General features: G+C 32.6%; 5 protein-coding genes across 18 annotated transcripts in view; 2 read left to right on the top strand and 3 right to left on the bottom strand.

Annotated features, from left to right (window-relative positions):
• The window catches only part of LOC127732962 (katanin p60 ATPase-containing subunit A-like 2), a 48,493-nt gene extending 47,301 nt beyond the window's left edge, over positions 1-1,192 (bottom strand). For all 10 annotated transcript variants that reach the window (XM_052242195.1, XM_052242194.1, XM_052242197.1 and 7 more), the window contains exon 1: positions 1,045-1,192. In XM_052242195.1, coding sequence (XP_052098155.1) covers positions 1,045-1,110 — 66 coding nt within the window. In that variant the 5' untranslated portion in view covers positions 1,111-1,192. The remainder of the gene's footprint in view (positions 1-1,044) is intronic.
• LOC127732965 (sorting nexin-27-like) overlaps positions 1-27,610 on the bottom strand; it is a 279,861-nt gene that overhangs the window by 6,497 nt on the left and 245,754 nt on the right. The window lies entirely within an intron of this gene.
• Positions 1-27,610, bottom strand: part of LOC127732979 (leucine-rich repeat-containing protein 28-like) — a 252,942-nt gene that overhangs the window by 140,291 nt on the left and 85,041 nt on the right. The gene's annotated exons all lie outside the window — the stretch shown is intronic.
• Positions 1-27,610, top strand: part of LOC127732947 (coiled-coil domain-containing protein 171-like) — a 179,481-nt gene that overhangs the window by 115,777 nt on the left and 36,094 nt on the right. The window lies entirely within an intron of this gene.
• LOC127732980 (uncharacterized) lies at positions 1,421-27,263 on the top strand. Its single transcript, XM_052242235.1, has 3 exons — positions 1,421-1,513; positions 6,027-6,158; positions 21,402-27,263. Exon 3 carries the CDS (start codon positions 21,410-21,412, stop codon positions 22,457-22,459), a length of 1,050 nt encoding a protein of 349 aa, XP_052098195.1. The 5' UTR covers positions 1,421-1,513; positions 6,027-6,158; positions 21,402-21,409; the 3' UTR covers positions 22,460-27,263.

Raw genomic sequence — 27,610 nt, 5'->3', positions numbered from 1 at the left:
GCTAATTTTCCTTGTCTAATTGGATAGAGAAAACCGTGGCAGATTGGCTTTGTTGTCTTCCTTGAATAGACTCTTTTTTAAACTTTTACCGACAACTATTTGACTTAATTTTTAATCATTCCAAATCAGTAACATTGAATAGTATTTTTCTATTGGTTCTAAAAGGAATTTTATTTAATGAAAGAATTTATTTATTGTGTTTTAAAGGTTTAAAATTGTTTATGACCAACAGTTAGAAAGTATGAAATTTATTTTTATACAATATTCAGCACATTTTAGCAGAATATGATCATGCTAATATGATTAAACAAGTTGATTAGTTAATAATCAACCAATAATCACACAATCAAAGGAATTTAATATATGTATAAGAATGGTAATTAAGAAATTACATTCGTATTTTTGTCTAAGTTTTCATTAAAATCTGGTATAAAATTCAAAGATATTTTAATTTTTTGTATAAAGCTTAAAAAAAAAAATAATCATAAAAACATTCGTATTTTTGTCTAAGTTTTCATTAAAATCTGGTATAAAATTCAAAGATATTTTAATTTTTTGTATAAAGCTTAAAAAAAAAAATAATCATAAAAACATTCGTATTTTTGTCTAAGTTTTCATTAAAATCTAGTATAAAATTCAAGTAATTCAACTTTTTTTATTTAGTTTACCAAAAAAAAAAATCATAAAACATTCGTATTTTTGAATATTTTTAATGGTACGAGTTCTGATTGGTACGACTTCCCAGTGGTACGAGTTTACGTTGGTACGAATTAACTTTTTTGGTACGAGTTTACGTGGTACGAGTTAACAATGGTACGAGTTAACTTGCTTCCTTTATTTTGTATTGTGGTTGTCAAGTTCAAATGATCCAAAGGTGGAAATATACCATATTGCATATGTAAACGTGGGGTTTTGCAATAGTTTTATGGGGGATTCAGCAGACCAGCAATTGCAGCCCATCCAAATAATTGTGTGAATCTTCTAAAACGTTTACTATAAAAAAAAAAAATCCCTTGAATAGTCATCTTTAAAATTGTTAATTACCGCTTCTCTTGCTTGATTTGCAGTTCTAATCGTTTGGTAGCTTAATTCTGACATTGTACCATTCATGTTCAAGTTCCTTCAGTTGAGAACATTTTCCAAATCAGACACTCATCCGGTCGCGAAGAATAACAAATATGGTGGACGTCTGGTAACGTGAAGTTCTCGTAGATTGGTATTTAATCGTAATTTTCTTGATGGGTAGCTGTTTTTTATTTTGAGTATTTCTGAGCTGAAAAATTGGAAATAGTGTTGTCAAAATCATTTTTTATAACAAACTATACATATCAATTCAATGAAAAATATCTTTATTGAACTAGCGTTTTAATAAACGCAAATTATAATGTTAGTGAGCAGGAGTTCAAAAGAACCGTTAAATCTGCATCATTCAAACGCTTATAAACAAAGAGCACCTGTCAAATCATAATTAGAGTAATTATGTAGATTTCTGGTACAATTTGGTCTTAAAAATGTATGTCTTCTATTAGAATATTGTCATATTGATTCATTTTATGTACAGTTATCTCACGCTTCTCTTACCTGTTTATAGAGCATGCAGAAATATATTCTTGTGACAAGTTGTGTCAGTCTTATATTGACATGAACTAAAACCAAACTTCAAAAGTTTCAACTGAGTTATAAAACAACATGTTAATTAACTTGAAACATGGTACACACCAGCCTGTGGCACTCTGTGATACTGCCATTCTCTGTTGCATAATGTATAATAATATAACAGAAATAAACCAAGAAATCTGGAGTTACCATATAATTTAAGGAAACAGCTTGTAGGTTAACCTGATACAATGTAATTGAGGCCATCCCTTTGAATACATTTATCAATCTCTCCCGTTCATGACTGTAGAGCTGCATAATATAAAGACTAAATTATTCTGATTACTTGTACATTTGTGAGGGTATCGGGTCTGTTCGCCCTAATAACATGTTTGCCCATACATGTAGGTTCTGTTCACCATAAGTACGTTCACCCTACTTTCATAAAAAAAAAATTAAATATTAATGGTTTAAAGGTTTTACATGTATAAACAAATTCAGATATTTATATGGTAAATATTAAAGAAAATATATATTTCTCATGATCAGAAGTCATGAAAAAACATGGAAATATTTAAAAATTAATGGCTTGTTTGGAGCATTTATTGGCTTCAATGTTATACAATGTAGATTTGTTTTTATTCAGAATTACTTTTAATGACTGTTGATAGTAATTTAGAATGCCAATTATGTTTAAATATCATGTCTTTGATCTCATTGGTTGTTGTATTAATTTTCTTTGGTGGATTAATTACGAAAATTAAAAACATTTTTTATTAAATAAACTAGTCAGCTTGGTAACAACAATGAGGTACAAATTGTGATATAAGACAAGTCGGCCCGGGAGACAACTCGGACCGTCTACAATGACAATTCAGACTAAGTATAAAATTAGAGTTTTGACGAAATAAATGATTTAATGAAAAAATCTGTGTTTGATGAGAAGTCTCTAATAAAGTTTAATGCCGATTTTGAGTATATAAATGATGAAAAAGACAACTTGGACCGTCTATGAAGAGACGTCTATATAGACAATTGAATGATGATCCCTAGATTTTTGATTTCTGTTGTTTGAAAGCTGTATGAGTAAATAATGTTTGTAATGTTTTGGTAGATTCTTTTTTTATATATATATATATATATGTTATATCTTGGAGTATTTTAAAGTACTGCAGTTATTATTCCAAGCATACTCCAATTTTAAAATAAAACTATAATATTATTACATATATTTCATCAAAGAATAATTTCAAGTAAGGTAACAAGTATGTCATTTACATTAGAAACAGTATTGTCAAAAGCACTAAAGTTCAACAGTACGATTTATCTCATAACCTAGACATTTAAAATAGTTCATAAAACCATAATATATAAAACAAATTCAATCCAGACTTTATTTTTGCTTCAATGAAGTTTTATAATAAATTGATAAAGATAAGTAAAAATTTGAATTCACATTATACAATATGTTTTATCATGTTTTGAAAATTCAGCAACATGCAAATGATATTGTCATGTAAAATATAACATTTCATAATTTATAATCATTTAAATAGTTCAAATCATCTTTAAATACTTTGTCTTTTTTTGTACTCATTATGAACACATGATAGCATAATAATGCTTAATTTACGAATTAGATTTAAACAATTTTTCTATGCAAATCCATAAAATCATATGCTTTTAAATTGTCAATAATTGTAATATTCATATATATTGGATTGCTGAAGTTTTTCTGTGCATTTGCGTTTTGGTCGACTTGGAGATAAAATCATATCTTCTATGTCAATATCTATATATCATAAAAGATAGATTGATTCAGATCAATTAAACTGGTTCCTTGAAAATTATTCTAATTTTAACCCATTAATTTATGTAAACAATAAACCGGTCTAATATAAACAAAACAACAATATCAAACGCTTTTACACTATTTTCATCCAATATTCTCTAGTGAAAAACAGTTATCTGGAATAAATACACGGTGGAATGAATTTACGCTTACAATTGCCCTTTATAGTCAATTTTTCGTAAATTTTTGTAATCTTTTACAAAAATCTTCTCCACTTAATCTACTGGGCCAAACATGCCAAATAGAATAAAACTCAGCCACAATTTTCAATAGGGTATCTTGATTGAAAAATGTATTCCCGATGACCCTGTCATCCAACCAACATGGCCGCCATGGCTAAAAATACAGTACACACAGAGAGGATGTAATCTCATACTCCCAACACTGATTCTGGTGTAACACAGTGTCATATTGTGAAACACAGATTTCTCTCCCAAAAAACACCAAGTAATTACTCCCATCTGGGAGGGTTTTATGACCTGTTGATTGCAGGTAAGAGTAATAAAAATCAACAAAGCATGACTGCATGGTCTGACAGTGACATAATTACAGGTCAACTATTCTCTCACTTCTTCCTATTTCAATCATTTCCTATTTAGTTTTATTTCTGAAAGCACTAAAAAAAGGTTAACGAAATGATTTTTAAAATTTTTATACAAATATGTATTTTTAGATTGGAAAATTATTTACATTCTTTCATAATCTCATAATCAAGAATGGCAACTTGATATTTACAATAAATTGTATTTATAGTCAGTTTAAACATATAGATATTAGTATATACATGGTTTAAAAAATAATAGTAATGATACAAAAAAAAATAATGAATAAAATAAAATAATGTAGATAAATTACATATATATATTATATTTATATAATCTTCCTTTATTTCTTATCATTTAAATTTAGAAAAAACGATTGAATAAATTCAATTAAAATATATGTCTTTATTTTCTATTAATAATACTCCACTTACAGGTGATGTTTTGTTTGTTTCTTAGGTATGAAAAACCAACACTGTCAGAACAAATGCTGAATATAATTTTAATAAATAAAGTTGTACAGGATTCTTTAATAAAATCAGATTATAATATGTCTCTGATTAAATTTAACAAATCTCACACTTTTCATCATTTTTGTGACTGTCATTTAATGACAGGAAACACAAGAAATGTTTATTGTAGTCATCAACTACTGGCACAATTCAAAGGTAATCATAGCAATAAAAATCATGTTGTTGGGAGAAACCACACCAAGGTAATAAACAATTAAGGAGTTTTAGGGAGGAATTACTCCAAGTTTCTCCCAATTTCCTCCCAAGATTTGGAGAGAGTTGCTGGAGTTTCTTGGTGTGACACCAAGTTTTTACACAGTGTAGGGAGTATGAGATTACATACTCTCTGTGTGTACTGTATAACATAGGGGTTTACTATTACAATTTCAAATGGTCACAACTTGAAAACAAATTTAAATAATGATAAGGGGTCTTCAGTAACTATTGTAAGACTACAATGGGATGACCTGCTTTTAATTTAACTACTGGGCCAAATTTAACCAAACTTGGCCTCAATCATTATTAGGGTATCTAATACTATTAATTATAACTTTATTTTACATGATTTCCAAAACAACAGTAGATACAGGTGAGCGACACAGGCTCTTGAGAACCTCTAGTTATAGAATGTTTCAATTCAGTGCTCAATGAAATAAGAGTGTTAGGACATATTATATATAAACTGGTATGTGATGCGAATGACTAAGTTCCAGTTGAATCTTGTTATACATGTACATGTAACTGTTGATTTACATTAAACAACAAGACAACAAAAAAATTAAAAAAATATGGTCGAACATGTACTGGGTTGTTAGGTGCGATACATAAATTCTAGAAAAAACACTTTGAGGCTGTATAAACTCAAGACATTTACTATATCTGTTGAGTGAATTGACCATATTTGTGGATAAGGGTTTTTCTTTGGCTTTTGATGCTAAACTGGCAAAAAATCATTTTCGTATGAATGGCAGTTACATACAAATCAATGGCTTTTATTAAAAAGAATGACATTAGTTAAAACACCTAATAAACTGAACTGACTGACAGATGGGTAAATTTTTTTTATCTATAGACAGACTATATGCGATAAAATATTTTGATATTTGATTTTTATGCCTTAACTACAATAGCAGAGGGCATTATGTTTTAACATTTCGACCCAGATTTCACGATTCAATTAGTAAATAAATGTGACAGTACTAGCAGGGCATGGTGTAGTATGATACATATCTTGTAGCATTTGTTCATGTGTTTTTTTTTTATTTTTTCCATGATTCTTGGAAAAGATGGGTCAAATATCAACTTTATTTTTTGACAGCATTTATCAGTTATATATTCATATACAGAAGTCATCTCTCCTTAAATTTTGAAGTGTGAAGTCCCCTGCAGTAACATGTTTAAAATGGTAACACAGACCAATAGCTTTCAGAAAATTCAGTATGTAATAACGAGTTGTAAAACATTTAAAATTTCTAGCAAACTAGTTGATGAATTATTATAGCCTACTTTCAATTTATATTTCAGGTAACTGTATAGGTCAACTAATAAACCATCATCGCAGATGAACTAGAAGTAGAATTGAGGAGGTATAAATACGTGTACATGTACCTTCATTAAACCAAGTTCTGCTGTGAAGAATGTAAATTTTTACAACAGGTATATTTTTATGGTAATTTGCCAGAAAATTGTTTGAATGTAGTCTTACTGTACATACATTCATTTCATCTTCCTTTTTTCAGTTAAAACATAACACATAAATCTTCAAAATCTAGAAATTCTGGTTTCTAAGAACCCTTCTTGAAAATTTTACATAATTTTTTGGTTGGCAGTTATTAATATCTGTGACCCTGATATGTTCCATTTCATGCAGCCACAATCTTGTCTTCATTAATGACTATCACAAAATTTGACTATCAAGTCACTACATTTTTACATTAGATGATCAGCACAGCTGGTTCCACAAGTAGAGCAGGAACCATCAAGGGAATCCTTATTTGAGTTATTGTTCTTAAATGACACTTTTTGTTTCGCCTGCTATGAAAGTTGCAGAAGGTGACACATAGGAATAACTGCTCTGCCAATGACATCGTTGTTTTTGGCGTCAACAATTGTTAAGTTTTCTGCTTAAGTTAGTTTTATAAGAACTACTATTTTGTGTGAAGGTGCATTACTATCAGTTTTTTGAGGCCCTGTCCCTAGGTCATGGTCGTGTGACTTTTGATTAATAAGCAATTTTCAAGGTTAAGTTTTCTGCTTAAGTTAGTTTGACAGGAACTATTTGTAATAGATCAAATATATTTTTGGGCAGCTAAGCTGCCCATGCTAGCACACCAGATTTGCATTTCTCCTCAGGAATACTGAAATAGGTGCCATTGCCTTTATCTAGATTGCTAGTAGGTTATTTATAACTAATTGGACATTTTTTTCATGCTTTCAATTCTGGAAAACAATAAATATGTCGAGAATTACCTTAAATGATCGTCGAACAACCCCAAATAAATAACGTTGCACATAGGAAACAGTGCTCAATAGAAAGTCTTGCATTGAATTTTATCTTCTGTGCTTTTGATAAGGATGTTAAAGAACAATTGTATGAACTATTTCATTGCCAAAACTTTCTATTTACAAATCGTTTATATTTGTCAAATGGCAATAGGTGCATATATATTGTTTGGCGGTAATTTTAGATTAAAGACGAAAAGTAAATTGCAAGGATTTATAACACTTTGTGCGTTATTCATTGCAGCCTCAGAAGTAACGTCCTTGTAGTATGTGTCACCCATGCATTGATCACTTAATGTGAGAACTTCAATTTTCTTTCCTTTCTACATGTACTACACGATTCTGTTTTATTACACATAACTGGCCCTGTCAAATCTAGTACAGTTGGACGAGAAAATTCTAAGGTCACGACATTGGTCACGTGACCAAAGCTTAGTTGTTGAAAATCGTCGGACCCGATTGACAAAAAAATGACGTAGTCCGAGTGACATACATGTAGCTATCATGTCTGACTCTTTGTCCAGATAACACTTTTTAATCTTTTAGGTCTGATAAAAGTTCCTTTCTAAGTCCAATTTCAGTTTTAACAAATAATTTTGACTAGTCCCGCAGTTACTTCGTACAAGTAGAAACAAACAGTGCCAAAGTTTACATTCTGGGTATCAGTGCATCTGATGACTGCGCATGATCACTTGATGTGTTCACTCGAGTCGTCCTTGTATGTCTCTTCAAGGTTTAATATTACAATGAAAATCAGTTTTAAATACGGAAACAATAATGATACTAAAGTTGAAGCATAATATAGGGATTTCATCGACTTAAATGTCTATCCTTATAACTTGTCCATCAAAGTAGTCCGTTTTAACGATTAAAATATCGAAAAGTTAATAAAAAACCTAAATCTTTTAAAATACTTTGGACTAATAATGATGTAATTAAGTAAAAGCTAAATTAGTGATTAAAAAACCCAAATAATTGTATTGTAATCGGAAATAATATCACAGATGTTAATTAAAAAATAATATCCTGAAATAATTTTTCAGTAAAATATCGTTCGTTTGAAAGACAAATTTTCTATTTCATAATCACAATATAGAACGGAAAACAATTATCATGAAACATATGTAACAAAACCAAAAATGATTTCACAGATCTTAATTGTGAAATAATATCCTGATCATTAAGAAAATGAGGTAAGTGAAATACAAGTACAAATGAGTTGTTTTCAGATGTTAGTACAATTAAAAAAGCAAAGGTAGAAATATAGTTACATCACTACAGTAATGGAGGAATCAGAGTATGATGATATTTATTATTTATTAAAGGTGCAGTTTAATTTGTAATGTAGTTGTTGAAAATGTGACAAAATCAGATGAATCAAAACACATCAATATATGGTAAAAAAAACAATTTAAACAGCTGGATAGTATTTACCTGTGAAATACATTCAGTCTTATTAATTTTTGTCTCACCTTGACGGAGTCAAAAAGCGAGACATAGATATGCTGTTTCTGGCGTCAACGGCGTCAACAATGTATTAGTTTGTGATTAGGTCTAGTTCATGGTGAACCACTAGTGGTAGGTCAATGATATTTGGTATGCAGTTGTATTAGCATTGGCACATCTCATTACCATGGAGATTATTTCGCCCCGCCCCCTCAGTCAAGGTCTATTGACTTTGAAACTTTTCATAGTTTACATGTACTAGTTGGTGATTAGGTCAATTTATGGGGATCCACTAGTGGTAGGTCAATGATATTTGGTATGCAGTTGTATAAGCATTGGCATATCTCATTACCATGGAGATTATTTGGCTCCGCTTCCTTAGTCATGGTCTTTGTAACAGGAGGGGGTCGGTGACGACACCTCCTGGGACGTGTAGTGGCTAGTACTTCGTCCCTATTCGATCCTCGGGATACCTGATATCTGATTTTGGCAGAATAGAGACACAAATCAAATAGAACTCAACAATTTATTTACAAATGTACAACATTCAATTAGAACGGTCAAATGAAATGAAAAAGAATACTATTTCAAAAGTTAAGTTCAAAAATGAAATGGTAAAGAAAAGTATTTCAGGTCAAATTAATGAAAATAAAATAGTTATTCAAATCAAAACTTAGATAAAAAAGTAACTGTATACTTCGCGTTGTGTTTTAGAATTTAGAAAATCATATCAAAATAATGCCAATGTAGTTGCTGTTTAATAACTCGAGTGGAATGATTCATTCCTGCGAGCTGGTATATAGAGAAAACTGCCAGCTCATATATACAATGTGGGGAGTGGTTTTCACCCCACCGTAGCAACTCCTGATCAAGTGATAAGGAAAATCTTATCAATTTCAAAGATATAAATAAAAATATGGTATTAAAGAAAACTTGAATGAATTAATATTCATCAAATATATAAAGAGTAATATGAAATTTAAATACTTTTATAGTTAAATTATTAAAGCTACTTTGTATTTTAGCCTGTCTAGATCAAATTAAACATAAAATAAACATTTAATTAAGAAAATACTAATCTGAAACAATTAAAGGGAGACTACCTAAACCACATTCATTACATCTATAAACTTTGAAAATTTTGCTAAGTTAACATGTATTAGTTTGTGATTAGGTCAGTTGAAGGGGAACCATTAGTGGTAGGCCAATGTTAATTGGTGTTCAGTTGTATAAGCATTAGCACATCTCATTTCCATGGAGAATATTTGGCCCCGCCCCCTCAGTCATGGTCTATTTACTTTGAAACTTTTGCTTAGTTTAAATGTATTAGTATGTGATTAGATCAGTTTAAGATGAACTGCTAATGTTAAGTCAATGAAATTTATTGGCATTTGCAAGTATCGTTTCCATGGAGATTATATAGCCCCCACCCCTGATCATGGTTCATTGACTTTGAAACTTACATAGTTTACAAGTTAATGTTTGTGTTTGTTTAAAGGGAACAACTTATAATAAGTCAATGGTATTTGGTATGCAGTTGTATTAGCATTGGCACATCTCATTCCATGGAGATTGTTTAGCCATATACCTTCAGTCATGGTTAATCGACTTTGAATATTTGCATAACTTACATGTTAAAGTATTGCTATTTTAATTTCAACAGTTGCATTATCAAAATTACAAAAAGGCGAGACATATCTCTGTGATAACAGTTTATTAATTAATGTCATCCTTCTATTCAAAAAATTAAGAAAAAAGGAAACAATTTCACTATGAAATTTATTCTGGAATATAATATCCATAAAATGAAAATCTCTCATAATTACCTCCCTTTGATTGATAAATTATGCAAATATGTTCTACCTTGGAGATACATTTATCATTATGGTTAGGCATATATAGATTGTGAGTACCTTATATATATTGGTTCATCCGTAGCCGTAGGTGCTTGGTGTCAATATAGCATATAAAATGCGATGATACACATTTCATCTTATTAATCTCCGCGGTGAAGTGTGTATCGAATAGGTTTAAGGGCTAATTTCAGATAAGGGTTCAATAGGTACTTTTGTTTCGGCTACTGTCAAAATTGTTCATTAAATAAATTTGTAGTAGGCGTGTTATATTGGTTCATCCGTAGCCCTAGGTGCTTGGTGTCAATATAGCATATAAAATGTGACGATACATATTTCATCGTAAGCCCCAGCGGGTGAAGTGTGTATCGTATAGGTAAGTTTAAGGACATATGTTTCTTTATAGGTACAAGTAGGTAGGACTTTTTCTCATATTATTAATGTAATAAAATCTAAAATACTAGAATGTGCTAACTGAACAAAGAACTAAAAATCGCTCACATCATTGGCTTTTTCTTTTTCCAAAATTCATTTATTAAAGCCGCAAGTCAAATCAAAGACTTAAAAAATGGTACTTCGCGAGATCTGGTTTGCGCTAACCCAGTTTTAATTAGCGTGGGGCATTTGTCTTCTTGCGGACAGCGTTCCAGTGTACTAGCACTATAAAGTCCTCAATATAAGTAGCACTAGCACAAAGCAGTCAAAATTATACATACACCCTTTGGTTTTTTATTTATTTTATTTTCTTTTATTTACTTATCTTTTTTTGTACATACAAAACCTTTTACTAATTATTTTTGCAAAATCATTTGTGGGAAAAAATCACAAATTAGAACTACCTTTAATTCCATCTGCTATTAAAAGACTTGTTAAAAGTTCAAAAGGATCTAAAGATATGTATATTGTTTTAAATAAAAATAAAAGTGTTCCCACTAGTCAGTTAAGATGGACTGAAATTTTTGGCTTTGATCAAAATCATTGGAAAAAAATTTATAAAATGCCATTTGTTGTCACAAATAATACTAAGTTACAGTGGCTGTAGTATAGATTCAATCATCGAATCTTAGCTACAAACAAATTTCTTCATAAAATTAAGATTTATGATAAGCCAAATTGTACATTTTGTAATAGAGAAATTGAAACATTAGAACATTTATTTTGGGATTGTGAACATACACAGATATTATTAGAACAGATTGAAAATTGGTTTCTGACCAATGGAGTTAGTGTATTTTTTACAAAAGAAGTTTTTTTGTTTGGTAACATTGCAAAAATATCAAAAGGCAATGCAGAAAATACTCTTTTTCTTACTACAAAGCAATATGTTTATAATACCAGATGTTTTAAAAAAAACTGTCAATAAACTCAGTAAAAGAGAAGATGAAATATGTGTATGCAATTGACAAAAATATTGCTATGAAAAACAAATGTGAACATCAGTTTCACAGAGAATGGAACATTTTTAATAGATTACTTAGTTAAGCACAAAAATGTATACACTTTAAATTTAATATTATACATGTTATAAATGAAAATGCTGTATTTACTATGCTAAAATAGAATTCAATGTCTAGATGAATTGTATTGAAAACTCACCACACTATTTTCTCTCACTCTCTTTCTCTCTCTCTCCGGTGTTCAGACTGCTTTACTCTTTATCTTATATTTGTATATTTAAAAAAAAAATTGCTTCCTAATAAAAAGATGTATTGTTAAGATAATATCAATAGATTTATATATTATAAAAAAAAAAAAAAAAAAAAAAAAAAAAATTATTTTTGCAAAATTCACTAACACATATTTAGGCCTATTTCGATTTATACAAAATATTTGGCAACTAAATTCAAATAAACAATTTGGCATAACAAATTTATCCGCTGTTTACTTGGCTGCTGGTGTACCAGGACAACATTACTGCCGCTCACTGCCATTTGCTGTGCCTAGCTTTCCTCCTGTTCCTACTTTTGGTGGCTCCATTTTTTTTTTCATTTTTTTTATTTATTTACTTTTTAGCTTACCTGGCCCGAAGGGCCAAGTGAGCTTTTCTCATCACTTGGCGTCCGTCGTCTGTCATCGTCCGACGTCGTCCGTCGTCGTCGTCATCGTTAACTTTTTATATTTTAAACTTCTTCTAGAGAACCACTGAATGGAATGAAACCAAACATGGCATGAATGTTCCTTATGAGGTACTGACCAAGTGTTGTTACTTTGTAGCGGATCCATCATCCAAGATGGCCGCCAGAGGGGGACTAAGTTTAACATAGGACCCTATGGGAAATACATACAAATGTCTTCTTTTAGAGAACCACTGAATGGAATGAAACCAAACATGGCATGAATGTTCCTTATGAGGTGCTGACCAAGTGTTGTTACTTTGAAGCTGATCCATTATCCAAGATGGCCGCCAGCGGGGGACTTAGTTTAACATAGGACCCTATGGGAAATACATACAAATGTCTTCTTTTAGAGAACCACTGAATGGAATGAAACCAAACATGGTATGAATGTTCCTTATGAGGTGCTGACCGTGTGTTGTTACTTTGAAGCCGATCCATAATCCAAGATGGCCGCCAGCAGGGGACTTAGTTTAACATGGGACCCTATGGGAAATACATACAAATGTCTTCTTTTAGAGAACCACTGAATGCAATGAAACCAAACATGGCATGAATGTTCCTTATGAGGTGCTGACCAAGTGTTGTTACTATGAAGCCGATCAATAATCCAAGATGGCTGGCAGCAGGGGACTTAGTTTAACATTGGACCCTATGGGAAATACATACAAATGTCTTCTTTTAGAGAACCACTGAATGGAATGAAACCAAACATGGCATGAACGTTTTTTATGAGGTGCTGACCGAGTGTTGTTACTTTGAAGCCGATCCATAATCCAAGATGGCCGCCAGCAGGGGACTTAGTTTAACATGGGACCCTATGGGAAATACATACAAATGTTCTTTTAGAGAACCACTGAATGGAATGAAACCAAACATGGCATGAATGTTCCTTATGAGGTGCTGACCAAGTTGTTACTTTGAAGCCGATCCATAATCCAAGATGGTTGCCAGCGGGGGACTTAGTTTAACATGGGACCCTATGGGAAATACATACAAACGTCTTCTTTTAGAGAACCACTGAATGGAATTAAACCAAACATGGCATGAATGTTCCTTATGAGGTGCTGACCAAGTGTTGTTACTTCGAAGCTGATCCATCATCCAAGATGGCTGCCAGCGGGAGACTTAGTTTAACATAGGAGCCTATGGGAAATACATACAAATGTCTTCTTTTAGAGAACCACTGAATGCAATGAAACCAAACATGGTATGAATGTTCCTTATGAGGTGCTGACCAAGTGTTGTTACTATGAAGCCGATCCATAATTTGATATGGCTGCCAGTGGAGGACTTAGTTTAACATAGGACCCTATGAGAAATACATACAAATGTTTTCTTTTAGAGAACCACTGAATGGAATGAAACCAAACATGGCATGAATGTTCCTTTTGAGGTGCTGACCAAGTGTTGTTACTTTGAAGCTGATCCTTCATCCATGATGGCCACCAGATGGGGACAATCTTTAACAAAGGACCCTATGGACAATACATACAAATGTCTTCTTTTAGAGAACCACATACTGAATGGATCGAAACCAAACATGGCAAGAATGTTCCTTATGAGGTGCTGACTAAGTTTTGTTACTTTGAAGCTGATCCTTCATCCATGATGGCCGCCAATGGGGGGACTTCCTTTAACATAAGACCCTATGGGAAATACATACAAATGCTTCTTCTAGAGGTGCACTGAATGGAATGAAACCAAAACATGGCATAAATGTTTCTTATGAGGTGCTGATGAAGTGTTGCTACTTTGTTGCCTATTTACTGTTCAAGATGGCCACCAGGATTTTTTATTTAATTACAGGACCAATATTAAACTAAATTTGGCCTCACTCATTATTAGGGTATCTGTTATGATTTTAATCTATTTTTACATGATTTCCAAAACCAAAGTAGAATCAGGTGAGCGACACAGGCTCTTGAGAGCCTCTAGTTTTTTTTATTAAGTCTCCCAAACGAACTTTGGGAAGACTTATTGTTTTTGCTCAGTTCTTAGTATTTTATTATTATGGCACCCTCAATGGAGTTGGGGTGACATATTGTTATTCTAAGTTTCTTTTTTTCTGTTTTGAGCTTTTCTCATCACTTGGCGTCCGTCGTTGTCGTCCGTCGTCGTTAGCTTTTTACAAAAATCTTCTCCTCTGAAACCACTGGGCCAAATTTAACCAAACTTGGCCACAATCATCATTAGGGTATCTAGTTAAAAAAATGTGTCCGATGACCCAGCCAACCAACCAAGATGGCCGCCATGGCTAAAAATAGAACATAGGGGTAAAATGTAGATTTTGGCTTATATCTCTGAAACCAAAGCATTTAGAGTAAATCTGACATGGGTAAAACTGATTATCAGGTCAAGATCTATCTGCCCTGAAATTTTCAGACAAATCTGACAACCTGTTGTTGGGTTGCTGCCCCTGAATTGGTAATTTTAAAGAAATTTTGCAGTTTTTGGTAATTATCTTGAATATTATTATAGATAGAGATAAACTGTAAACAGCAATAATGTTCAGTAAGTAAGATCTACAAATAAGTCGTCATGACCAAAATTGTCAGTTGACCCCTTTAAGAGTTATTGCCCTTAATAGTCAATTTTTAACAATTTTTCGTAAATTTTTGTAATCTTTTACAAAAATCTTCTTCTCTGAAACTACTGAGACAAATTTAACCATACTTGGCCATAATATTATTAGGGTTTCTAGTTTAAAAAATTTGTCCGATGACCCTGCCTTCCAACCATCATGGCCGACTTGGTTAAAAATAGACCATAGAGGTAAAATGCAGTTTTTGGTTTATATCTCTGAAACTAAAGCATTTAGAGCAAATCTGACAGGTGGCAAAAATGTTCATCAAATTTAGATTTATCTGCCCTGAAATTTTCAGACGAATCCGACAACCCATTGTTGGGTTGCTGCCCCTGAGTTAGTAATTTTACAAATATTTTCAGTTTTTTGTTATTATCTTAGATATCATTATAATATCTAATATCTAATACTATTAATTATGATTTTAACCGTATTTTACATGATTTCCAAAGCATCAGTAAATACAGGTGAGCGACACAGGCTCTTGAGAGCTTGTAGTTTATTTTTCTTCCACTTTTTTGTCCAGCTTATATCTTGGAATTCTATGAACCAATTGATATGGAACTAAACCATAATGTTAACCAGCATGTGCAGATTTACATCTGGGGTATGGCATTTTCAAGATGGCCGCGTTTCCATGGAAACAGCAAAAAAGTTAAAAAAATCAATATGCTCCAAAGTTAATGAAACATCACACAAATATTGACTGGCATATGCAGATGTCCCATTTGACTTTGGAATTTCCAAAATGGTTGCTGTTACCATGGAAACAGCAAAAATGTCAAAATTTTTAAAATGCTTCAAACTCAATGAAACTTTGCAATAATGTTAATTGGCATGCATAGATGCCCTCTTTGACTTTAGAATTTTCAAAATGGCTGCCTTTACCATAGCAATGGACGGACGAGGGTGCCATCCGTTATTGCTAGCAATTACAAACCTAGTTCTTCTTCTTCTTCTGCTGCTTTTAAAAAGTAAAATCACAAAAATACTGAACTCCGAGGAAAATTCAAAAAGGAAAGTCCCTAATCAAATGGCAAAATCAAAAGCTCAAACACATCAAATGAATGGATAACAACTGTCATATTCCTGACTTGGTACAGGCATTTTAAATTTGAACTTGTCCACATCCCTTCTCCAAAACCGCTGGTCAGATTAACTTAGGGTTTCACAATATGTTAGACTAACATGTCTAGTGGTGCAATCAGGGTTTTGTTTGTGCAATGGGGTTAATAAAGGGGTACTTTGAGGGGCAAAAAGGATGGAGGGGATTACTATAGAACCCTATGGGATTTTATTTTTTATGCCCCCGCCGTAGCGGTGGGGGCATTAAGTTTTACCCTTGTCTGTCTGTACGTACATATGACCCAAAATTGGTTTCCGTTCTCTAACTTTAGTTTGCCTCAACCATTCATAAAGGGGAATTTTGGTGGCGTCAATTTAACCGTTCTAGAGTTATTACCCTTTATGAATGGAAAAATTGCAAAATGTTTATTTTCTTCTAAATATCAAGTAATTTTTAAAATTGGAGTTTTTCCTTTGTCCATGATTATAGTTGAATCAACTACAATCAATGCTTTATACAATGCAATGTTTAATTTTGACTTCCACTGATAAAACACAGATCAAGTTGAATTTGGGTAGTGTCACTTTAACCATTATTGATTTATGCCCCTTTATAAATCGAAATATTGCAAAACTTAAGTTTGCCCCAAACCAAACATTATGAAACCTATACACAATATTCATTACCACAAAACTAAGATCAAGTACAAATTTTTTGTTTCCGTTTTCTAACTTTAGTTTTCCTCAACCAAATTTAATGAAACTTATACACAATACTACATAATACTGATTAAGTACGAAATTAGGTGGTGACACTTTTACCATTCTTGAGTTATGTCCCTTTATAAACATAAAAATTGCTGAATTTTTTAGTTTGTCTCAACCAAATGTTATAAAAGTTATACACAACCGTTCTAGAGTTATGCGTGTTGACAAATAGAAAAATTGCTGAATTTTTAGTTTCTGTTCTCTTCTTAAGTTAGCCTCAACCAAATGTTATGAGACTTACACACAATGCTTATTACCACAAAACTCAGATCAAGTTCAAATTTGGGTAGCGTCACTTTTACCGTTCTTCAGTTATCTCCCATTATAACTATATGATATGCAAGCGGGGGCATCATCTGTGTCCACATGTGGACACTATCCACATTTATTTAATTTTCAAATGATTATAACTTGAAAACAGATAGTGATAGACACAATCTTTATAATTGAAAATGTTCTAAATGATAAAGCACATAAAATGAAATAAAAGGTTGGTCCCAAAGGGTAACCCCCACCCCCTGCCATTTGAGAAAGCTTTAATATCTTGTAAGTGGTCAAGATCCTCATCCCTAAACCATGTATATTCTGGTTTGTCATGATAAAGCACATCAAATGAAATACAGGGTTAGTCCCCAGGGGCACCCCCACCCCCTGCCATTTGAGAAAGTTCTAATTTCTTGTAAGTGGTCAATATCCCCACCCCTAAACCATATATATTCTGGTTTGTCATGCCAAGATGATTTGAATGATAAACAGGGTTAGTCCCCAGGGGTCATCCTGACCCCCCTGCCATTTGAGAAAGTTCTAATTTCTTGTAAGTGGTCAAGATCCCCACCCCTAAACCATATATATTCTGGTTTGTCACGCCAAGATGATTTGAATGATAAACAGGGCTAATCCCCAGGGGTCACCCCACCCCCTGCCATTTGAGAAAGTTCTAATATCTTGTAAGTGGTCGAGATCCCCACCCCATAAACCATGTATTTTCTGGTTTGTCATGCCAAGGTGATTTGAATGATAAACAGGGTTAGTTCCCAGGGGTCATCCCGATCCCCTGCCATTTGAGAAAGTTCTAATATCTTGTAAGTGGTCAGGATCCCAACCCCTAAACCATATATATGCTGGTTTGTCATGCCAAGATGATTTAAATGATACACATGGTAAGACCCAAAGGGTCATCCACACCCCCTGTCATTTGAATACGTTCAAATATCTTGTTAATTGTCGAGATCCCCACCCCTAAACCATATATATTCCTGCTTGTCATGTCATAAAGATTTGAATGATATATAGGAGAGGTCCCCAGGGGTTCCCCCACTCCCAATGTTATAATATCTTGTAAATGGTCGAGATCCCCACCCCTAAACCATATATATTCTTGTTCCTCATTTAACGAAGATTTGAATGCCATACAGGGTCAGTCCCTTGGCGTTACTGATGCATATCACTTTGCTTGACCAAACCAATTTGTACTGGACTTTGCCCAATGTCAGGCGACCATGGGAATGACGAATTATGGGAGCTTCGTTTGAGAGACTTCGTAACAGCATCCTGTTACAATCATTTCTTGTTTTCTTTGGTTAAAATATTCTTTTATTTTATTTAAGTTCTTTTTTATGAATTTATTCATCAAATTATTTATTTATTAATTATTCTATCCTTCAAATTTTTGCTCATTTTTACCTTTTATTCATATTAGGTTTTTTTATGTTTACCACTCAAATTATTTCAATTACCTTATGGTGAAAACAAATTATCTAAATGCCCAAAAAGGCGCAAGCCAGGGCCGACCGTAAGGTCGTTAAAAACTCCCATCATCATATATAGTAGACAATGGGATTGTATTTCACGAGCTTATGGGAAATTTGACCGGAAAGGATTTACTGTTGAATATATCCACATAAGATGGAAAGAATTTCACTCTGGAGGAAAAAATCTACCCATGAAATACCATGTCTTGAAACTATTTACTGTGACAAATCTTCCACCGGAAAAAATGTCACAGAGGAAGAAAAAAACCGTTACATTTATATTTGGAGACGCATCTTCACCAATTGAAAAATGGCTGCACCCGACTATTCGTCTACCAGTGTTTTTGTTGAGTAATAAAAACTTGTAATTGACAACAGTTTGACCCAGGTCATCTGGCTGTCATATTCATTTTTGGTTACGATTCACAAAACATTTCCGTCCTGAATTATTTTTACAAGTGATTCATTGGTCCCTCTTTATTGGACCATTCTATTTAAAATCAGAGAAGGGGTGTTTGTTTTTCTCTGAGGGGTATCAAAAGTCATTTCTTAAGGGCACCGATTGGCTCACAATATAATCTGAGGTCACGGTCCAGTGACTTGCAATTGATTAACAATTTTCAATGTTAAGTTTTCTGCTAAAGTTAGATTGATAAGTTAGTTAGTTTAGACAGCGATCTTTTCTATATAGTTACATTACTGTCTGTACATCTCAGTTGTTGACCATTTCAAGGCCCTGCCCACTAGTCATGGTCCAGTTGAATTAATAAGTAATGTTGCTGTCCATCAGATTGACTTTTTTTAAATTTCATACTGACAGGCAAGACATATCTCTGTGTCAACAGTTTATTAACTAATTGTTGTGTTTTTGCCTATTATTTTGATATATGATTGATATGCAGAAACTGTAAACAACAAAAATATCAAGATTATCAAAACTTTGAACTATTTACTCCATATTGAGTTATTGATCTTTAATGATGATTTTTATGAACTTTTCAAATTGATGTTTAACGATATTAACTTGAAAACAGTAATTGATAGAGGGAACAGTTAAATTGATAAACAAGCAAATTGAGATCTATAAAATTATTTCTTGTGGTTTCTGATATTGTGATGGCTTATCAGTGGAGGGCCATTTGAATTAAAGAGGGGTTGAGAGATTTTGCCAAAAATAAATCCTAGGTTTTGTTTTCATATAGCTATTGTAATTGTACTACTAAAGATAACACAATTCAACAATACAGATACCATGATACACAACACTGACCAATAACTCAACCTTAAAACAGCAGAATACCAGCTGATACCAAAATACACAACACTGACCAATAACTCAATCTTAAAACAGCAGAACACCAGCTGATAACAAAATACACAACACTGACCAATAACTCAACCTTAAAACAGCAGAACACCAGCTGATTACAAAATACACAACACTGACCAATAACTCAACCTTAAAACAGCAGAACACCAGCTGATAACAAAATACACAACACTGACCAATAACTCCACCTTAAAACAACAGAACACCAGCTGATAACAAAATACACAACACTGACCAATAACTCAACCTTAAAACAGCAGAACACCAGCTGATAACAAAATACACAACACTGACCAATAACTCAATCTTAAAACAGCAGAACACCAGCTGATAACAAAATACACAACACTGACCAATAACTCAACCTTAAAACAACAGAACACCAGCTGATAACAAAATATACAACACTGACCAATAACTCAACCTTAAAACAACAGAACACCAGCTGATAACAAAATACACAACACTGTCCAATAACTCAATCTTAAAACAGCAGAACACCAGCTGATAACAAAATACACAACACTGACCAATAACTCAACCTTAAAACAGCAGAACACCAGCAGATAACAAAATACACAACACTGACCAATAACTCAATCTTAAAACAGCAGAACACCAGCTGATACCAAAATACACAACACTGACCAATAACTCAATCTTAAAACAGCAGAACACCAGCTGATACCAAAATACACAACACTGACCAATAACTCAATCTTAAAACAGCAGAACGCCAGCTGATAACAAAAGCCATCAACACTGACCAATAACTCAACCTTAAACAGCAGAACACCAGCTGATAACAAAATACACAACACTGACCAATAAGTCAACGATAAAACAACAGAACACCAGCTGATAACAAAATACACAACACTGACCAATAACTCAACCTTAAAACAGCAGAACACCAGCTGATAACAAAAGCCATCAACACTGACAGAAAAAACAAAAATACTGAACAATTACAGGGTCGACTTAAGCACTGGCCCGCTGGCCCAAGGCCAGTAGAATTTCGATAGGGCCAGTTGAACATAAAGACTACTGGCCCCATTGGCCATTACATTTGACTATATTTTCACTTAGATAGTATTATTAGGGCAAATTTTATTTGAGTTGGGCCAGTAAATTTACGCTCTAACTGGCCCTATTGGCCATACTTTTAAATTTTGTGAAGTCGACCTCTGAATTGCACAACTTTGCAGCAGATAAGCCAAAGACAACAAAATACGGACAGTTACCAAAGCATACTAAGAACGCCGACAGATTGACCTTATAAAATCATAATACAGTAAAGAGACAAAAAGAAACCAAAAACAAGCTCTGATAATAACAAGTTTCATAACATATTACTGATTTACTTGATTTTTTTGCAAAATCTTTGTTTATACTGGTAAACATCCAGTGCTCAGAAGAAAAAGAAAAAATTTCATTTCAGGTTTGAATAAATATTGACTTAAATTGTTTTATGTTATTTTAGATGAGATCATGGAAAATACAGTGGCTAAAAGAAAAGATGGATGTGTGGATTGTGAGTCTGCTACGCTGAAGAAGGCTCGACATTCATGGCAGGTGAAGAGAAGTAACAGAGAAGATATTTCTAGTGTAACTGATGTTGTAATCTGTGACAATATCTCATCATGCCAACATTGTAATTCAAGGGGAGATAAATCTGGTTGTCAGTGTAATCCAGATGTAGCTTGTGTCAAATTCAATAAACCTGCAGAGATTTCTGAAAAAGACATGGACTGCTCATCATCCAATATGATGGCCCCTACATTTGTTCGACACGAGTCTCAAATAAACCAACCCCAGGTAAAAAGGTATGAATATTCTGAACAGAAATCTGAAGGGACAACCAGCATAGCATATATACAGAACACAGTCTCATCAGCAATACCAGATTATTGTAGCAGTATTCATAACTTTTCAAGAACAAGTAGTCCAGTAAGTTCAAATGGTAATTTTAGTTTTGATGGGCAGCAGATTCATCCAGATATGCAAAAGGAGGATGGAAGGACTTCTGTTTCAACAAATTTTTCCAACAGAACTAGTATACTGGCTCTACCTTCTAGTAGTACTGTTGATCCAGAAATAGAAGAGGAGGGATTATTGATATCACATCGTCAACGAGAAGAAGAACTCAACTTGTATCTGAAAAGATGGCAAAATCAACACATTGCAAAATCTATCGTAGACAATGCTATAAATAAAACACTTGAAGAAATGGGGGTTTCACCAGAACCACAACAGTTTGTAACAAATTTGATAGAAAGTCAAGGAATTTCTGAAGCTATAAAATTACAGGGACTGATTCCCCAGTCACAATGCAATCATTTAGGTCCAGTACAGGTTTTATCTAACTTTGCTGAGTCATCCAATTATTTTATGTCATTATCAAATCAACAAATATCTAACAACATATCAGATGTCAGTTTAAATGCAGGTACATCCACAACAAACCATGACCTGTTGGATCATGCTGTCTCTGTTGCTATTGGCTCCAAAGGGCTCATATTTCATGACCAAGGAAAATGATTTGTATTGGGGAAACAGTACAAACAAGGTGATTCAATGAAATGAAATACAGAGATGTACTGACGGCGAGGATATATTTTTATTGAATCAACATTGTATTATTTAAATCTGTATATAAGGCTTTTACATAAACATGTACTCTTGCCAAGTCTTTAAACAATCAACAAGCAGAAGTTTTTGTAAAATTAAGTTACTATTGAATATCTTTAAAACCTCCAATCTGGATGTAAAACCCTCCTAATTTATCATGAACTTCAAAATTGATTTTTGGTAAAATTTGGAGAAAAATAGTAATGATATAATAAATTGTAAATAGCTTGCAACCTCACTCTTCACTTTAAAATTGTTAATATCCACTTTATAATTAAAATTATAATGCTAAATATTTATTTTAAAGTTTCATTTTACAACAGGTAAAATTTCAATCAATCAGGCCTATCCCAGGCGGTAGAATATATAATATTTAGAAGAAGGCAGCTTTGCATCGTAACTTTTTATTGTTTCATTTAGCAGTTATAAACTGACTTTTTATCATTTTGCTAATATGAATATACACACATTGTCATACAAATGAAACTGTCATATACTTAATATAAGTTGTAAAAATATGTTATGAAGTGCCATTCTTATTATAAATGTACATATACTAGTATGATACTATGACATTTTTGTAATCAGCTTTCAGTAGTATAGTGCAGATACTAGTTTCTTATAACTGCTTTTAACCAATATGTGACTGTCAATGAAATAACACTTTCTAAATTTAAAATTCAAAATCACTCAATAAAATGACCAATGATTTTGGAAGGTCAAGTATTAGTTCTTAATCAAATAAAATTAGTATACCTTATTGGTTTTGAGGACACCAGATCAAGATCAAAGCCACTAGAAACATACAGAAATATCTAATATGATATATTGGATCATGCATCAAATGTTTATGGATAATTCTTCATAAGAAGGGGGAGCCAGTATTGATTTGGATTTTTAGGTGATTTGTCAAGAAAAAATTCTGTATATCCTGTGTATATCCTGTTACTGTTCTTTAGTTTACAAAATTTGTTAGTATTTCTCTACAATAAAACAGATCTTCAGGTACAAGTGTTAGTTGTGTACATTTACATTAACAATAGATTGATGCTAACAATACACTTTTGAAAATAAAATGTAAATTTATGTAAATCAAAAGTATTAAAAATAGTCACTTATTGTGTAGTCATTTATCATAGTGGTTGTAGAATATTGATAAACATATCCTCCTTTCTTCCTATGGAAAATCATTCAGACAATTTGACAATTGACAATAAAGCATGGTACTGCATGAAAATGTTTAAATATCTAATCCATTAGAACAATGGTGAAATAATCATTAGCAGATCTTCATGGTTGGTTAGTCATTCTACTTTGCATCTCATTTACAGTACTGTTATTCCTATTCTAATGCATTATTAAAAAAAAAAAATTGGATATATCTTTGTACATCTACTGCTATTCCTTACATTGCTGTTAATGACTCCGACCATCCCAACTGTGGAAGTTATTAAAGAAGACATCATCTAGTCAAAATTGGTGTTTCATATATTGCATTAGCATACATTTGTAGAAGTATTTTACTTATAGAGGTTAAATAGTTTTTACTTTTGCAAGACATGTTTTGTTTAAATGTAAAAACAAGGAATTATTTGAAACTGGAATAATTGACAAGAAATGTATGATGAAAACTAACCCAATTAAGGAGGGTTAGTTAGTGCATACTGAAAAATCAGTGAATGTAATGTGAACCTTAGCCACGCGCATGGCTAACCCTCTTTAGTTTGGTAGTTTTCATTATACATTTCTTACCAATTTTCCAGAATTAAAAATTATTCCCGATTCAAATAATTCCTTGCTTAAATCATGTTCTGATTTTGAAAATACCTGGTAACTAAAAATATTCAAATGAATTCAGAAATGTTTGACTCCTTTCAGCTGAGTATCTTTTGATACCATGTTGGTTAAGAGACATGTTAAAGTTAAGTTTTAATTTCTTTTGATAAATCTTATTTTACTTTAAAATTTTATCCATTGTTCATTTTTGTGTAAATTGAATTTCACTCTTCTTGCTTTTATATCGCTCTCTAGGAGTAGGGGCTATTTTATACCAAAACTCTTCAATGGAGGCTAAATTGCAATCACCTTGTCCATCCGTCTTCCAACAAATATTTCCTTCACACTGGTTTCAAGTATCACTGATCAGAATGATTTCATATTTGGTCAGCAGCTTGGCCATGATGAGTTGTATTGTGGGAGCTCTTTTCAGATCTGTCGGACACCTACTTCCTATTTGTCGATACCATGAATTATGAGTCGGGTATGCTGAGCACAGCAAGGCATGCATTCTTGTTGAATATGCGGTAAATTTGGGGATAATTTTTTATACAATTGGAGTAATTATTTACACTTTTAAACAAAATGGAGTAAGTCACATCTGAAATTCCTTCTTTTATACAACCAAATTAATGATATTTCAAAAAACAAATACATTTTAGTTGTTTACCTTAAGTTTGACTTGGTATTATTTTGAATCATACATATTTGACAGTTGTCACACAAAAATTGTTCTTATGTTTTAAGACTTTCTGAGTCTCCAAAAAAATCGCACTTAGTGTACTATGTAAACAGTGTACCTGTGAGATCAGTAAGATGTCAGGACATTGTCACAAGAAGTTAAAATAAGCCCAATATTGTCACATTGTATACACATATACATGTATATTAAAGAATAGCTTCAATTTGTTATGGCCAATCAATGTATCGGTAAACAGAAATAGCTAAATGTTGCTTTATATAAATACATTTAAATGTCAATGTACAGATCCTGTAACTAAAATGGACATAGTAAATTGGTATTTTAATCATAGATAAGATTTACATTGTATTAGTATTAATTTAACTTTATAAATTTTGTACCTGTTGAATAGGTATGATTAATGCTGATATGCAATAAGTAATGCCGTGTGGTCTCAAGCTAACATGATTTCCTGGAGTGTGGGGTGTCTTTAAGTTTGATAACCGACTTTAAAATTGTTATCTACTGTTTCTCAGCTGAGCATGTAGCATTTAGGAGAAAAGAGCAATGGTTGGTCTGATCATAGATTAATTTTAAGGGTTGGGTATACCTAATATGTGCTGCTTTCACATTGCAATTCAGGACATCATTATAATTTTTGTCTCGCCTTGACGGAGTCAAAAAGCGAGACAGGTATGCTGTTTCCGGCGTCGGCGGCGTCAACAATGTATTAGTTTGTGATTAGGTCTAGTTCATGGTGAACCACTAGTGGTAGGTCAATGATATTTGGTATGCAGTTGTATTAATATTGGCACATCTCATTACCATGGAGATTATTTGGCCCCGCCCCCTCAGTCAAGGTCTTTTGACTTTGAAACTTTTCATAGTTTACATATATAAGTTTGTGATTATGTCAATTTATGGGGAACCACTAGTGGTAGGTCAATGATATTTGGTATGCAGTTGTATAAGCATTGGCATATCTCATTTCCATGGAGATTATTTGGCTCTGCCCCCATAGTCATGGTCTATAGACTTTGAAAATTTTGCTAAGTTAACATGTATTAGTTTGTGATTAGGTCAGTTCAAGGGGAACCATTAGTGGTAGGCCAATGTTAATTGGTGTTCAGTTGTATAAGCATTAGCACATCTCATTTTAATGGAGAATATTTGGCCCCGCCCCCTCAGTCATGGTCTATTTACTTTGAAACTTTTGCTTAGTTTACATGTATTAGTTTGTGATTAGATCAGTTTAAGATGAACTGATAATGTTAAGTCAATGATATTTGGTATGCAAATTTATTGGCATTTGCAAGTTTCGTTTCCATGGAGATTATATAGCCCCACCCCTGATCATGGTTCATTGACTTGTAAACTTTTACATAGTTTACAAGTTAATGTTTGTGTTTAGGTTTGTGTAAAGGGAACAACTTATAATAAGTTAATGGTATTTGGTATGCAGTTGTATTAGCATTGGCACATCTCATTTCATGGAGATTATTTAGCCATGTACCCTCAGTCACATAACTTACATGTTAAAGTATTGCTATTTTAATTTCAACATTTGCATTATCAAAATTACAAAAAGGCGAGACATATCTCTGTGATAACAGTTTATGGTTCTAATTGCATGTCTAAGATGAAACAGGGATCCTATTGATATCACATCAACATGCTCCTATCCTTAATATGATTGAAACATTAAGGGCATGAACATCTCATCATAATGAGTAAACTATTGCCAAGGTAGGTTTATAACTGAAGGTATATTATTTTAGGGATCATATAGGCACGACAGTAAATACATATTTGTCTGACTATGATATATTTTTGAAAAAAAAGGGGAAAATGTTAATTGGCAAATTCTCTAGTTTTCTTAAAACTACTGTTTTAGGATGTATTATTGTATTGATGTTATGGAAGCAGTGCATAATGTCCATCTGCATAAATTTTCCACCAGATTTATGATTCTTATGAAAATCTCGGCCCATATTATCAACCAGGTTTAGGATATCTTATTATTTCCATGCAAGAAGGATAAAAATTGGCCAAAGATCTCATTTTACATAAATACCCTAGGTGTATCAGATGGAAATTTTGTAATATATTTATAACCCTTAGACGAGATGGAAATATTGTCATAAATTGATTTAACAAGCTGTATGAGGTGGAAACTTGTAAAAAATTGTATACCCTAGGTGTATTAGATGGAAAATTTTCAACCAACTACAGATAATAAAATATTTTATCTATTTATCATGCTTTTAGCTTAAATTTTTTTGGCAACATTACCAGGCTGTTAGACTAATATTAAAACAACATTCAACAATATTTATTGTCGCTATTGCATGTAATAGATTTGACTAAGGGAGCAACCATTTGATTTTTATGGGGGGGGGGGGGGGGGGGCTAGGATGAAATTTGAAAAAAAAGGCAGGACAGGAGTTTTGAGTAAAAAAATAGGCAAAATGAGCAACTTGGCAAAAAAAAAGGCAGGATGACAATTTATGTAAAAAAAAGTCAGGATAAACTAATAAAAAATGATGATACATGCTAGACAGACATGTACACCTTACAATCATTCTATGCACCAAATATACAGA

This window comes from Mytilus californianus, unplaced genomic scaffold (assembly GCF_021869535.1).
Source record: "Mytilus californianus isolate M0D057914Y unplaced genomic scaffold, xbMytCali1.0.p SCAF_3, whole genome shotgun sequence".
Lineage (NCBI taxonomy): Eukaryota > Metazoa > Mollusca > Bivalvia > Mytilida > Mytilidae > Mytilus > Mytilus californianus.
This window is presented reverse-complemented; position numbering and strand designations above follow the sequence as displayed.

Excerpts from the sequence above, each read along its gene's own strand:
- LOC127732980 (XM_052242235.1), top strand. The coding sequence starts at position 21,410 with ATGGAAAATACAGTGGCTAAAAGAAAAGATGGATGTGTGGATTGTGAG.